At 35.3% G+C, this 13,471-nt stretch overlaps 1 protein-coding gene across 7 annotated transcripts in view; it reads right to left on the reverse strand.

Annotated features, from left to right (window-relative positions):
• Nucleotides 1-508: 508 nt before the first annotated feature.
• TNFRSF19 (TNF receptor superfamily member 19) overlaps nucleotides 509-13,471 on the reverse strand; it is a 59,846-nt gene continuing 46,883 nt past the window's right edge. For 5 of the 7 annotated variants that reach the window (XM_071553886.1, XM_071553877.1, XM_071553901.1 and 2 more), the window contains 5 exons: nucleotides 11,196-11,360; nucleotides 9,796-9,921; nucleotides 8,982-9,084; nucleotides 6,556-6,947; nucleotides 1,723-4,100 (listed from right to left, as the gene is read on the reverse strand). In XM_071553886.1, the coding sequence (XP_071409987.1) occupies nucleotides 6,563-6,947; nucleotides 8,982-9,084; nucleotides 9,796-9,921; nucleotides 11,196-11,360 (779 nt within the window). In that variant the 3' untranslated portion in view covers nucleotides 1,723-4,100; nucleotides 6,556-6,562. Of the gene's footprint in view, nucleotides 1,595-1,722; nucleotides 4,101-6,555; nucleotides 6,948-8,981; nucleotides 9,085-9,795; nucleotides 9,922-11,195; nucleotides 11,361-13,471 lie in introns of those variants that run through there. The other 2 variants (XR_011697712.1, XR_011697709.1) reach the window with 2 other exon arrangements.

Raw genomic sequence — 13,471 nt, forward strand, 5'->3', positions numbered from 1 at the left:
ACTGCACGCTCCTTCAATACTCCCTTCTCAAAAGGGCCAAACAAAGCAGCAGTGTCTGTGCTGGAATGTGCTGCAGGTAGCAATCTAAACCTCCATCACCAAAGTCAGCGAGAGGATTAATTTAATGCATGAAGGTTGTTGCTTGGATGGACTTCATAGGAATGCAAACCGAAGGCTCTCAAAGAGCCCACAACAAAGGGAGAAGCCACGTGACCTCAGACTCCTGGTAGGATGAAGAGCACTGGATTAAGGGCTTGGTCTACCTCATAGAAAAGGCAGGAAACACTGTTGTACTGCATAACAATGCAAGCAGGGAAAGGATTTCAGGGTAGGTGGTTTTTTATAGACCTTTTAGAAAGCTCCTTGGCTAGAAAACTGCAGCTAATGACATTTATACAGTAGCTGATATGAGCAAACATCTATGCAAGTCATGTGGTCATATATGTAATGTGTTTTGAGTTGTACTTTGTTTCCAGATAAAATAGAACAAAATTGTGTTTTTCAATTCTGTTTATTTCTTGATTTTTCAAATTTTTGTCAGGAACACTTCACTGCCATCTTGCAATGCCGAGTCATGAAGCTACTTGTATTGACACCAAGTGAACTCCCAGATATGCCACACGCTGCTGTGCTCACTTGCAAGACTTCAGGTGAACGAGGACCATCAGGTGGGCTGGGGATGTGGATTGCTGCCATTTTGGACAGTCATAGCAGAAAACAGGTAGATGACTACTCAGGAGTGCAGTGCATGGGCACAGAGGTATAAGGAGACCTTACTATTCTGGGAAGGTGCTCCTCAGTTAAACTCTGAATTATGTACTTAAAAGACTGTAGAAACAACATCAATATACACAGAAGAACCAATGTGAAATTCGCCGGACTAAAGTAGTGACAGGGACAGAGCAGGTTTCAGTTTTCCCAAAAATTTGCCCCCAAACCCAACAGTGCTACCATATTGCAGAGCACAACCACCTTGGCTTTATGTTACCTACCATCCTTATCTGGATTCAGTTCCCAAAAGTTCTGTAATTATATGCAATTATCAAATTACTCTTTCTTCTCAGTCTCCTAATCTTGTCAGTCAGACCATGCCATCCCTTTCTTAACCATTTAATTGTACAGCATGCCATTTGAGTAACATTGTCCTGAATGTTTTCATATAGACCTTCTGGGCAATGTTTGAAAAATAGTCTAAATAATCCCAGGTAATTAGTCTTCTGTATTGGTTTTATCTAATTGACTCTTTCTTCAGCCAAGGTTTGAAACCATTCTTGGCTGCTGCAGTGCAACACAAGTGCTGGCTCTGTTGGTACTGATGAGGGGCCGTGATTCCTTTCCTGTTTCAAAAACGCAGCTACTCTCATTATTTACTTATCTGTCTTGTCTGAAACAGCCTGCTGTGTGGAGAGCTGTGTTCTGTTTTCAAAGCCATTATACAGTCAGCAATCTGTGGTGCTTACCAGCTTTTTTTTCCCTTTTCTTGAGAAGCAAAATTTTGAAACTGTTTTGAAGCACTATTGTTTTAAGCATTGATGTTAACTTATTGCTTCTTCAAGGTCCTCCAGCTTGAAGAATGATGCTAAACAGTAAGCACCTAAAGACAAAGATGAACCAAATTGTACCATAACTTTAATGCAATTACAGAATTCTAAAAAAAAAGAAAATAATTGATCATTAACTCTTTATAGACTATTATTACTAATTTGAGATCAACAGACCAAGACTGGTTCATGGAACATTTTATTCACAAGTAGAAAAAGTACTACAAAATGATTTATACAAGATTTTCATTTACATTTGTTAAAGGAGTATTTAAAACAGCATTATAAGTCCCTAGACATGATATGTGGGCAATCTAAATGCAGTGATACTGTATGTTCTCTATGGGCATGTACAACATTGCTTGCCACAGGCAATATACGAAAGACCAATTTGGTTAAATTAAGGAAAGAAGTATATACATAATATACACATATATTTAAAAAGCACTCCTAATTTCTTCCTTCCAATTTGCTCCCAGGCTCTCTGTCACTCATTCAAAAAATGAGTATCTTTCTCTAAAGTTGCTGGACAAAAACAATAATACAAAGTTTAAATTCCAATGGGAAAACATACTTACTGTGGCAGATACTGGCAAAACTTTTGAACATAGCTTTTTAAAGAACTGTTACTAGAGAAAAGTTAAATCTCTGTATGTTCTAAAGATATTTTGCCATATACTGAAATGCACGTTGGATTTTTTTTCTATTTACAAAGTATTTACAAAGAGGCACACATCTCTTCATGCATATGTAGTCAAAAATAATGTTCTGTAACTTCTTTAATGTATGAAAGTCTACGAAGAAATTATTCAAAACTACTTGTATTTAAATATATACTTGAAAGTATTTAGCTGAGTAATTGGTACTGCATATTATTCCATCAGTGGTGATATTTACTACTTAAAAAACGAAACCAAACAACAACAAAAATCACTTACAAAACTTCTTCACTTACTTTCCTTTGAACTTGGTCACTGTTATTCATGACTTTTGCAGACATGAATAATCTCACTGGTGAACAGCTGAAGCATCTCCCTTCCATGGCTGCCTGTACTGGATTAGCTGTTCTTGTGCAGGTCCAACCTTCAGAGCGAAAGTCTTTCTCCATAATGGATTACGAATACTGTCTCAACATTTCCATTGCCACACAAACCATGTGTGGAAAGATGAGTAATATTTATTGCAAATTTGCATCTGTTTTGCTGATTGCTTTACTTTTGTGAAGGCACATTGGGTACTTTAAAGGAATAATTACTAGAGTTCATCACTGGCAAGTTTGAGCCTGTTGAATGTAATGAATCAGTAGAGGTTACTGGGATTATCCACAGAAGCAAAAACTAACTTAGAGATAAAAATGGCTGCAAAAAATGGTATTACAGGATGTGGTACAACAAACCACTGTTAAAAAAAACCCTTTAAAGTAGGATGATGGCAGAGAGTTGATAATTTACTAGGTGTGCACACAATGTTGAGGATTTAATTCAGAGGTATTTTAAAAAGAAAGTTACTAATTAACTTTTATATTTAGTTTTTATATTTTGTGTGGAAAATTTAAATTGACATAATACTACAGTGAGAAGGACAGAGTGCTATGAATGAAAAGGACTCCTAAATGAACCAATTAGGTCACCATGAAGCTTGACCCTTAAAAATAATGCATTAATAAAAATATCTTAGTAACAGTCTCACCATATGAATACTTTCATGCCACACCTGCTATAGTTTTATATTTTGATGTGACAGTTGATTACATTTATTTCAACATCCAAAAATTACATGCTATAACAAGTGCTGTATTCCAATACTGAGACTACCAATTAAACACAGCATCCCTATCTATACGTTTGACCTTCATTAAACTAAATCTAAAATTTCAAGCTAATCTGCTGGTATATTTAACAGAACAATGCCACCTCCCACAAATATAATAATTGGATGGAGGAGACCTTAGCCATACACACTGTAACATGCTAATTCTTTAACTCCCCAAACTAGCTTATTGACTATAATGTAATATATAATAAAAGCTTCAGTTCATTAATAGGTAATCGTTGCATAAATAGAAATGTTGATTTTTAATGTCCTTCAATAGCAGGAAAATGATTTAAAATTAGAACCAGCAGAAAAAAAATCTAATGCATGCATAAATCTGCAAGCAGAGTAACTGGCAACGTCTTGTCTCACGCCTTCTGACATCTGCAGCCGTATTTAAGAGAACCACCTAATCACACTGAAGTATTTACATTTTTTGCTGTATTTACATATACGACTAAGCTCACTCCATTAGGCTTTTTGAGAATCTCAGGGAACAGAAGAAGAGATGCAAAAGGTCATACATAAATCCAGTTTGAGGGTTCTTCTAGGATGCTCCTTGAAGTTTCACTTTACAGCTGTTACAGCTCAGATACAACTGCTCAGAAGGTGTGAAGTGATGATATTTTTTTCCAGCTGGTTTTGAAACCATGTAATGCTGAAGACCAGACTATGTTTGATGAGAAGCAGCAGAGGAGTATAAAGGGAAGCATTCAGCTTTAGTGCTGCGAGAAATAGCTTGGGTTCCTAAAAGAAAGTGATAGAAGACGGGTTACATAAATTAATAAAAAACCTGTATGTACTTCTATGTTTGAGTAAACACTAAAAAAGTAGAGATATACTCACTGCTTGCTGTAAAAATTCACCTAAACTTGAAGACTAAATCTGTCTTAAAACAGCCCTTAAAAAGCTTATATTTCTATGTACATAAAAATATGCTATATTCTGATTTTATCATGTTATTATCTCTTTTGCAATATAATAATAAGGAATAGACCTGTGCAAGACTCTAGTGCATCCACGGGCATTAAAAAGAGCATTTTTTCCTCAAAATATGTCAAGCAGACATGAACGATGAAAGGCAAAAAGTAAATGGGAAAAAATGTCATAAACTGAGATGGAGTTATTTTCTTGGAGTTGTACATCTGCCCAGCATTCAGCCTGAAAATACATTTCAGGTAAGTCTAGTCATGGTCCTGTCCCTCAAACACTACTTAAATTTCTCCACAAAAAATGTATATATAATGATGCTCCATAGAAATCGAATATGGAGAAATTGCACAAAATGAATCAGCAAAGTCTACTAAAGAAAAAAAATGAAGAAAAACTCAACCATCCTGAAGACCTTCATTATTCAAAATTACACACAAATTTCAGTAGTAATACAGGATAGTACAAAACCATCAAAGAATACAGGATTTTGAGATGCTAGAAAGATGTCTACACACATATAGGAATCAATACTAAAATTTGCAATTCATTTACTATAACAAACATAGTGAAATGCAAGCTAATTTTTATAGCCATATTTTGAAATTCCATGGTTCTTTTCCTCTAGAAAAACTCTTAGATAATATTAATTGCATACCTCTGAAGTTGATACATGGTTAAGTGGAAAAACACAAACTTTTTATTTTTTACATCTTGTCAGTATGGAAATATATTCCCTTCAAACTTCAAGAGAGCTGGGAACTGGCAGCATTGAGATGTGCAGTCACAGCCATGACACTGTCCCTTCCTACACATACCTACAGAACATGACCTGCATTCATCACCCAATGATATTTGGCAGATACCAAAATAAATCTGTTATAATTGCTATCTGGGATGTGGGCAGTCAGTGCCAAACACTGTTACAGCCAAAACTGCATATTGTAAATAATACACTGAGAAAAATATGTGTCACCCAGATAAGGCTGGTATTTTCAGTGACAGTGGTAGATTTTAAGGGTGACATGACATACATGATCCATTGCAGTCAGTGGCAAAACAAAAGTTCTTATCAGTCTGTACACTTCCCTTTCCTTCTCTTGATAATGTTACCTAAACAATTAAAGTGTGATTTACAAAGAAATAACTATTGCTCTTACATGTTTTCAGAATATGCATATATTTTGCTAAGTACTAATTGCTTTCTACTTAATGTTTAGGAACAATATGAAAGTGACATCCAAATAAATGGAAGAGGATCAAAGGAAGACAGTTTATTTCTGCAGATGACCCCAAATTTCTGTAATTACAAATAGCATCATTTTCTTAATTAAATTTGGTGGATTATTAATATTAGTGGCAACTGCTTGTGTTCCTGTCTCTGTGTACATGCACTGGAAAGTGTTTCAGCATTCCAGCCACAGCCTGCATAAACCTTGAGCAACAACACCACTTGTTACCAGCACACATGCCATAATTTGGGATCCTTTCACAGATTACTTACTTGATGCTCTGCTCCAATTTACTTCCAATAGTAGAAAATACCATTTTAAAAATAGAGAACACAGCTAATATTCAAAAAGATATATGATGAACCAATAGCAGAGTGACTTTTTGTGATGGCTCCATTGTTATATAGTAGAGACAATTGTTCATCACCTCTTCCCATTTTGACCTCAGACCTACATTTTCTCTGAGCTTTCATATATTAAATTGTATTTTATGGACAAACCTATGTTTTATCTGATGACATAAGAATATGAATGGCACTAAAAAGCATTCGAGATTCTCCTCTGTTTCTCCTACTGCAGTAGTTACTCCACAGAAAGGCTTTGTAAGTATTTTTAGATGAACATTTGCATGCCTTTTATGCTTTGTTTACAATAAGCAAAGACAATTCCTCAGTTCTCCCTCATAAAAGAAGACTAGACTCACATAACAGTTTGGTCATAAGGCTATTAAAGTCATTTTTCCCCCTGAAATTTAATGAAAAAAAATCCCCTGATAAAAGCTGACTGGTATACTGATTTACCCCTGTATTCTGGTTCGTATTATTTCAACACTAGAGTTTGCATAATTACACCTTTCAAATTCAGTTAATGCTTTAAAATGTGAAACTGCTGGATTTCTTGTAGAGCTTTAGTTTATTTCAGCAATAGCGAGGTGTAACCTATGGAGAAATATAACCCTACGACTTCTTACAATTCTATTTTTATCTAGCTCTCCATGCCTGGAGCACTCATTCCCACTCCTCTGTAGTTATGGTTTTTACCTCTTTATCAATCTGTGGAGTCATTTGCTGTTCCATTACACTTTGTCTTCAGCTGGGTTTCAGCAGTCACCAAGTTCTGAAGTGATGAAACTTCTATGCATGTTCTATGTTTGGAGATTTCAAAGGACTTTGCAATGTTTCCATCAAGAGGCTTAGCTGAAATAAGTACTTCACTTAGTTCCTGGTTATTATCCAACTCAACATTTTCAGTCTCAGGGCTGCAGGATTTTGCAGATCCTCCAGCCAGTTCTGAATATGATTCACAGATAGAAATGCTGTCACAACAAGCTGAGTTTTGCATAAGAGGCCAAGCATCTGGAATGTCTCCACAGGTAGAGCGTGAAAGAGAACCAAGAAAAGCAGGAATCATTTCTCCAACAGAATCAGAAGCTCTGCCAAAGGATAAAAGACACATGGTTTCTAAAGCATTCCAGAAAATATTATCAGTATTGTAAATAACAGGGTTTAAACAGGGTTATATTAATACTCTAGAAACATTCATCTGTTTGAAAATTTGTTCCTTGTCTGAAAATGACAAAAGCTCGGGTGAACACTACTAAAGGTAAACACAGAGTGCCCAGAACACTTCAGACAGTGAATCCAGGGTTCCAGAAAACAGGACCTACAGCAGAGGTTGTTTACAGTCAGAAATATGACCAAAAAATACCACAGTATTGTTTAGATACTAACACTGTTGCAAAGAAGGAGTTTATTTTGTCTCAGTGCATGGGGAGGGGGATATTAAGACAAGATATAACAGGCTTAACGAGCAGTAATAAAGATGGTTGGGTAGAGTCTAACATCTTCAACACTAGAGCATTGGGTTTTTTGTTTCTCTTTTTTTTGTTTCCCCCAAAAGAACAGGTCAGACAAATATCTAACAGAAGTAAGAGAAGTGGGAGAAGAGAATAGACAAGAAGACTGCTTGAAACTTTGTGTTTGCTTTTAACTTGAATAAGCATTCACTTCAGATTTTTCAGTGTGTTCTGTCTAGCCTTCATAATTTGGAAAGGAAAGGGTTTCTCCATTCTTTTTCATGTGGAAAGGACATAATAGTAATGTCAGGCAAGCATTATTTTTATTTTATGGAAAACGGAAGAAAGTAGAAACAGAAACTCAGTATAATCTACCTCAGGTATATTTAAAGTGCATGATAATGCTGACATGTGCCAAGTTCTGTTGAAAGTCCAGTAGTGTTTTTCATTACATACACCAAAATAAGTATTAACAACCCCAAAAAGTTACAGACATGTTTTACTTCCAAAAACTGGCTACAGATTTATAAAAATGTAAACGCTATATTAAGTCTGATATGCAGCAATAATTTCTGTGACAAAACTCATCCCACATTAGTGTGTCTGTAACAAATTTTAAGTAGCCTTATTCATTTTCAAAACATGATGCTTTAATAGCTTTGATATACACACAAAGCATTTTCAGAGAGGAGGCCAAAAGTCAGGACACTGCACCACAATTGAAGGAAATACATTATTCTGGCAAAGGAAATTGGCACAAACTCCATTTCTACTGGAAGGAACCACAGAATCTTTGATGTCCACATAACATGGGTATTACAGCTATTTTTAAAGCTTTAACCAAAAGATTTCTCAAAAAGTACACAACTCTCAATTTGTCAGCCTTGGTGGTATACAAGGATGACTCAAGCTTGTCGGTATTTAAACAAGTTGTTATAGAAAATTTAGATATATTGTATCTTGTACTTAGGTCACTAAGTCACCTTACATAAACAACACTTATAAAGAAGCCGCTTCTACATTTTTAGTTACATGTGGCCATAAGAACAAAACAGCTGAAGACCAATTTAAACCTTATATGGAAATTGATTCTAGCTAAAAGAAATACATCCTGTGTTAAAATCTGTAACCAGGAAACTCTGAAGGACACCATAAATTTTATATATTTAGCTCATGGCACTGCTGCAGAAGTAACTCTTCTACTACAGTGTTTATATTCAGCGGATCAGAAGAAAGTAAAGGTTATAATCTGCTAGAAATTCAGAAATAATAGATATTTCAAGTCTTAAAAGAGTTCCTAAAAAAAATCTTCAAGACACTTCTGAGCTGTACCTCAATCCTCCCAGATTCATGGGTTTATGCAGCAGCTTGCTAACCAATAGCAGAAGAGGGGGCCACCAAAGCCTCTAAGGTGACACAAGTAAAATGAAGACTATCTGCTTGTAAGAGAAGTCAGTTCCTCAAAGAAACTCATGCATCAAGTCAGCATTTACTGAGTAATACTTAAAATCAATGTTTTCACCATAAACCTGTCCTTTGACAACATTGGATTATATGGCTACAGTTCATCAAAATCCCTCATTCCCCTTCAAACAGCTATTGTACCTGTATAAATATTAATTTGACTGCATAAAACAATATTTATAATAGACATTTGTAAAACTAAGTTACCTTTCATTAAGTGTGGTCTGTGAGTGGAAAGCACAGCTGTGACTGCTGTGCTCCATGCTACAGGTTTCATTACAGCACAGTGATGGAATCAAGTGAACTGGTCCTGAGGAATGAAAATTAATTTAGTAATGTTAAAACTTTTAAAGCTCTGTATAAACTTAGCCTCTGTCTCTTTCAAACTTGAGTATTAGTTTGCCAGTTACATTATACATGGATTAATGAAAGAGATTTCTTACTGCAAGGAATGGGTTCTTTATTCCTTTTATTACTTATATAAGGCCAATCCTTCCTTCAGGAGTAATACAGACGCTAGTCATGAATAACTATTTTTTAATTAATTTGCTTTTCAATTGAACACATGTGAGAGGAAGTACTCTGAGTTAACTTATTAGGAAAATATTTAAGCCTCTGCTCTTGTGTTAAATTATATATTTCTTAATGTCATAATTGCATCTGTTCTGATAGGACTTCACAAAATGGCAATGACTCTAATTGTCAAGGGTGTTACTGTCCTTTTAACGTTCATATCACATTCCTAGATACTGTCTAGTAAATCCTTCACACTAATTTAAGTCTCAAAGCCAGATGCAGTGCTATTTTTATCAGAAAGAAATGAGGCAGACATTCAAAGATTTTTTTTTTAAAGTGAAGGCACTGGAATGAAAAGGTCAACAAAAAAATCCCAAATAGCTACATAAAAATCCTATCTGCTTATCAAGAAATTAGCCTAGGATGAAGGGTAGTTTGACTCTGTAGTTAAAGTTAAATGTCACAACTCAAATAAATAAAGTCACTTTTAGTAGACCTAACATACCACATGTCTGTGATGTGCTTCTTTGGCACTGGCAACACGTCCTGTGGTCGTATTCATTTAGCCGTGGTCGATCAAAACACGATAATTCAGAGCCATTGTAGTGAATGTCTTGTGATCTCAGAGACCCTTTGAACAAAGCAAATAAAAATCTATGTTAGTGTTACCCTTCTTTCTGCTCAGAGTCTTCTGTCTTCATAGAGTGCTTAAATGTCATGGTATAAAGTATGTCCATACATTTTCCAATTGAAAGATCCGCAGTGATCCTGTGGTTTCATATAATGCAAACCACAGATTTTGCAACAAACCCCAGAACAGCCAGTTCAACTACAGCCTCTTCTAGGAAGACATCTGCTCTCATTTTCATGATTTGAGAGTATATCTTATTCACTGCTACATTTTTTCAGTGTTTAATGATTCTCAGTGATTCCCATATGCAACTTTCCACAGTCAGCTTTCAGCCACTGGGATTTTGTTTATGTTATCTCAAAGAGCTTTATATTAACAGCAGACTTCCTTTAATCACTACGACTGTAAGCCAAGACAAACGAGTTACTGCACTTCAGTAACTGACATTTGAATTCATTGTGTCTGAATTTCTCAAAACTGACATTGTAAAGCATCTTCTACGTTAGGAACAGTTTTTTAAAATGCCTCTCTCAATCTTTTTATTTTTGCTTGTGCTATAAGCAGTGAAAACATCAATTCTTCCTAGATACTATTCGTGTTTGGCATCCAGGGCTCACTAGATGCTATAAACATATTTTAATAAAAGTTTTAAAAAGTTGTAAATGGGAAGTAGAGTGCTTTTGATTTTTCTCTTTCTTAATTTAAATTAAATGGCAGAAAAATGTTTATTATAAACAATTACACTGATGAGCTGTTATGGATTTAAAAAAAAGTTTACAAATTTAACTCGCTTAGGCATTTAATTCATCTTGAATATGCCCAAACCCCACAAACTTTTAGTGACAAATCTCTCATCTACACCGGCCACATTTGTTATCTTGATGACTTAATCTGTGTTTCACAATAGCATTTAATGCAGAGATCCTTCACGCTGGTATTTCCACGTTGACATTGCAACTCTATAATGATGTTTCTGCTTGGATCGTGAATGGTCCAAATGTATCTCTGCAGCATTGAGCAGAGTATGGCACAGAATTGATACAACTGGACTGTTTCTGCTGGGTATCTACACAGCATTTTCTCAGTAGAAGCTGGAACATTCACAGTGAGCTGGCAAACTTGGATGGAGTCCTGGGCTTCTGCTAGCTTGATCACCTCAATGCTAAACTTGCTTGAATGATGAAAACATTTAATTTATTTATCTACAGAGAGATCTGCCAAACTAATACCACTATGTAAATATTACAAAGAAACAGCAATAACTGGAAACTCACAGCTTGGTTTCTTCTCCATAAACTGCCTCTTACAATAGATGACACAAAGAATGAGAAGAGCTAAGAGCACTGTGGCAAGTGCACTGCATATAACAGCCGCCAGAGCGGTGTCTCGAGGACTGGAAGCAGTTGAAGGGATCTTCACAAGATTTACCTTGGTGGTACCTGAAATATAATTAAACAATAATTAAGGAAAACTGCAAACATTTCAGGAATACAGTCACATAAATGAAACTCTGGGAAATAGAAGAGGTTTGTAGCACAGAAAAGAGAGTGTCCCATCCACTAATGTATTATCATTAGCTGCACATATAAAGAGATACAATTATCAGCAACCCCATTATGAAAAAAACCTTTAAAAATTTATTGCAAAATGCATGCTAATAAGTGGAGGTGCACACAATCACATTCAGACTCTCCATGAGAATAGAATCAGATCCTCACCACAAAACCAAAGATGTCTGAATGTTTAATGTCACATGAATTTAATATGGAGAACATTTCCTAGTGTATAGTTGAGAAAGTGATCCACTAGAGGGAGTCACAAATACATGAACTTCCCTTAATGAGGGACACCCACGGAAGTTAAAATGCTGTCAAATTATATTCTGCTTGGTTGGGTATGTCATGACACCATGGGAATTTCTAGGATCAAACCTACGATTTCAACTCTACTGACTTTTTTTAATTTGGTGGTATTTTTTAATACTAGATGATAACCCTAGTCAACATTCAAAACATTGACTTTAGTAAAGACTTAAGCAATGTTTTAGCTTTGACAAACATTGTTACCTTTCAGTGAAAAGTGAAAAATATTTTAAAAGGATCAAAACTTTAACTATCACTATTGAACTACCTTAAATTATGAGTAGTATTTTAAAATTAAATTCTTTTAAAATTACTATTAATTTTGATAGCTCATCTATTTCAATCTATTTTCAAGTCCATATAAATTCAATAATATGAGAAAAAGGAATAAAACATTGAGTACTACTAAAGCAAATTTTTAAGAAACCACAAACCATATTTACTAACTTATAAAAGTAAGTTAAATGTGCCTATTTACGCCAGAAGATATTTAGTTAAATCTTAAAAACTATAATTTCTCAAGAAATCGTCCATGCAGTCACAAGTTTAAATTGTGATATGTCTGCCAGAGTATATTAAAACCTTTAATCAAATTGCACATACATAAAATTGCTTGATATCTTAACTGCAATGTAATAATAGCATGAGAGAACTTACTGGCTTGCTTAGTGCAATCAATGGGATTTTATGACTTGGGAATAATTTTCTGAAATAACTATAGTATTTCCTCTACACACGTCAAACATGGGCACCAAAGCCCAATACCATATTGCTTCATTATAATGCTCAAATTGATCTAATTGTAGTCTTTAGGCCACTGAATGCCAAAGACAACATCAACTTCTATGAAATAAAGAACCCAGAAACTGAAAGAATCCCCCCCAACATAATAAATAAAACCAGTTTCTGAGGCTTATAGTATCATATAGTTGCTGGTAAATGGGGCAATATAAAAAAGTGGAGGTCAGATCACAGCTGTTATACAGAAGAATGTTTAGTTCATAATTTCCTGATTTCAACACGAAGAGAAACAAGTGTTACTGCTTGAATATTTCCATTTACCTTTGATTTGTACTATTATATTCTACATCAAAAGTGTGAAGGGCAAATTTACAAGATACAAGGATACAAATTTTGTATCCTTTTAACTTCCCAAATTGGACATAGTGGAGCAACTAAAGAAAGTACAGTAGAGAGTCAAAAAATTATCGAGGAACTCGCAACTCTCTGTCCCATGATCAAACTTTGAGAGAGCTGGAGAACAGAAGGCTCAGGGGAACCTCATCAATTTGTATAAATCCTTGAAGGGAGTGTGCAAAGAGGGCAGAGCCAGACTCTTTTCAGAGGAGCAGAGGCAATCAATGAGCACAAACTGAAACACAGGAGGGTTCCCTCTGAACATCAGGACGCACTTTTATAACTGAAGTTGACTGATCACTGGCAGAGGTACTTTCCCTCTTACATAATTGTTACCCATGCTTCTCTTTGTGTACTTCCGTAATTCCTGTTACTCATGGAGCTAAGTTCTACAACCTGTTTTCCAGATCTTCACTGTTAAACAAAAAGCAACCAGCGTCATAATCTTTTTGTCTTTTTTGGCAAGAGCACCTCAATCTTCCACAGAGAAAATTTTTCACTCAATTTCTGGGATTCTTAGCTGTAGCTTGAAGTTTATAGTTTTAGTAGAC

The sequence above is a fragment of the Pithys albifrons genome, chromosome 1 (assembly GCF_047495875.1).
Source record: "Pithys albifrons albifrons isolate INPA30051 chromosome 1, PitAlb_v1, whole genome shotgun sequence".
NCBI lineage: Eukaryota > Metazoa > Chordata > Aves > Passeriformes > Thamnophilidae > Pithys > Pithys albifrons.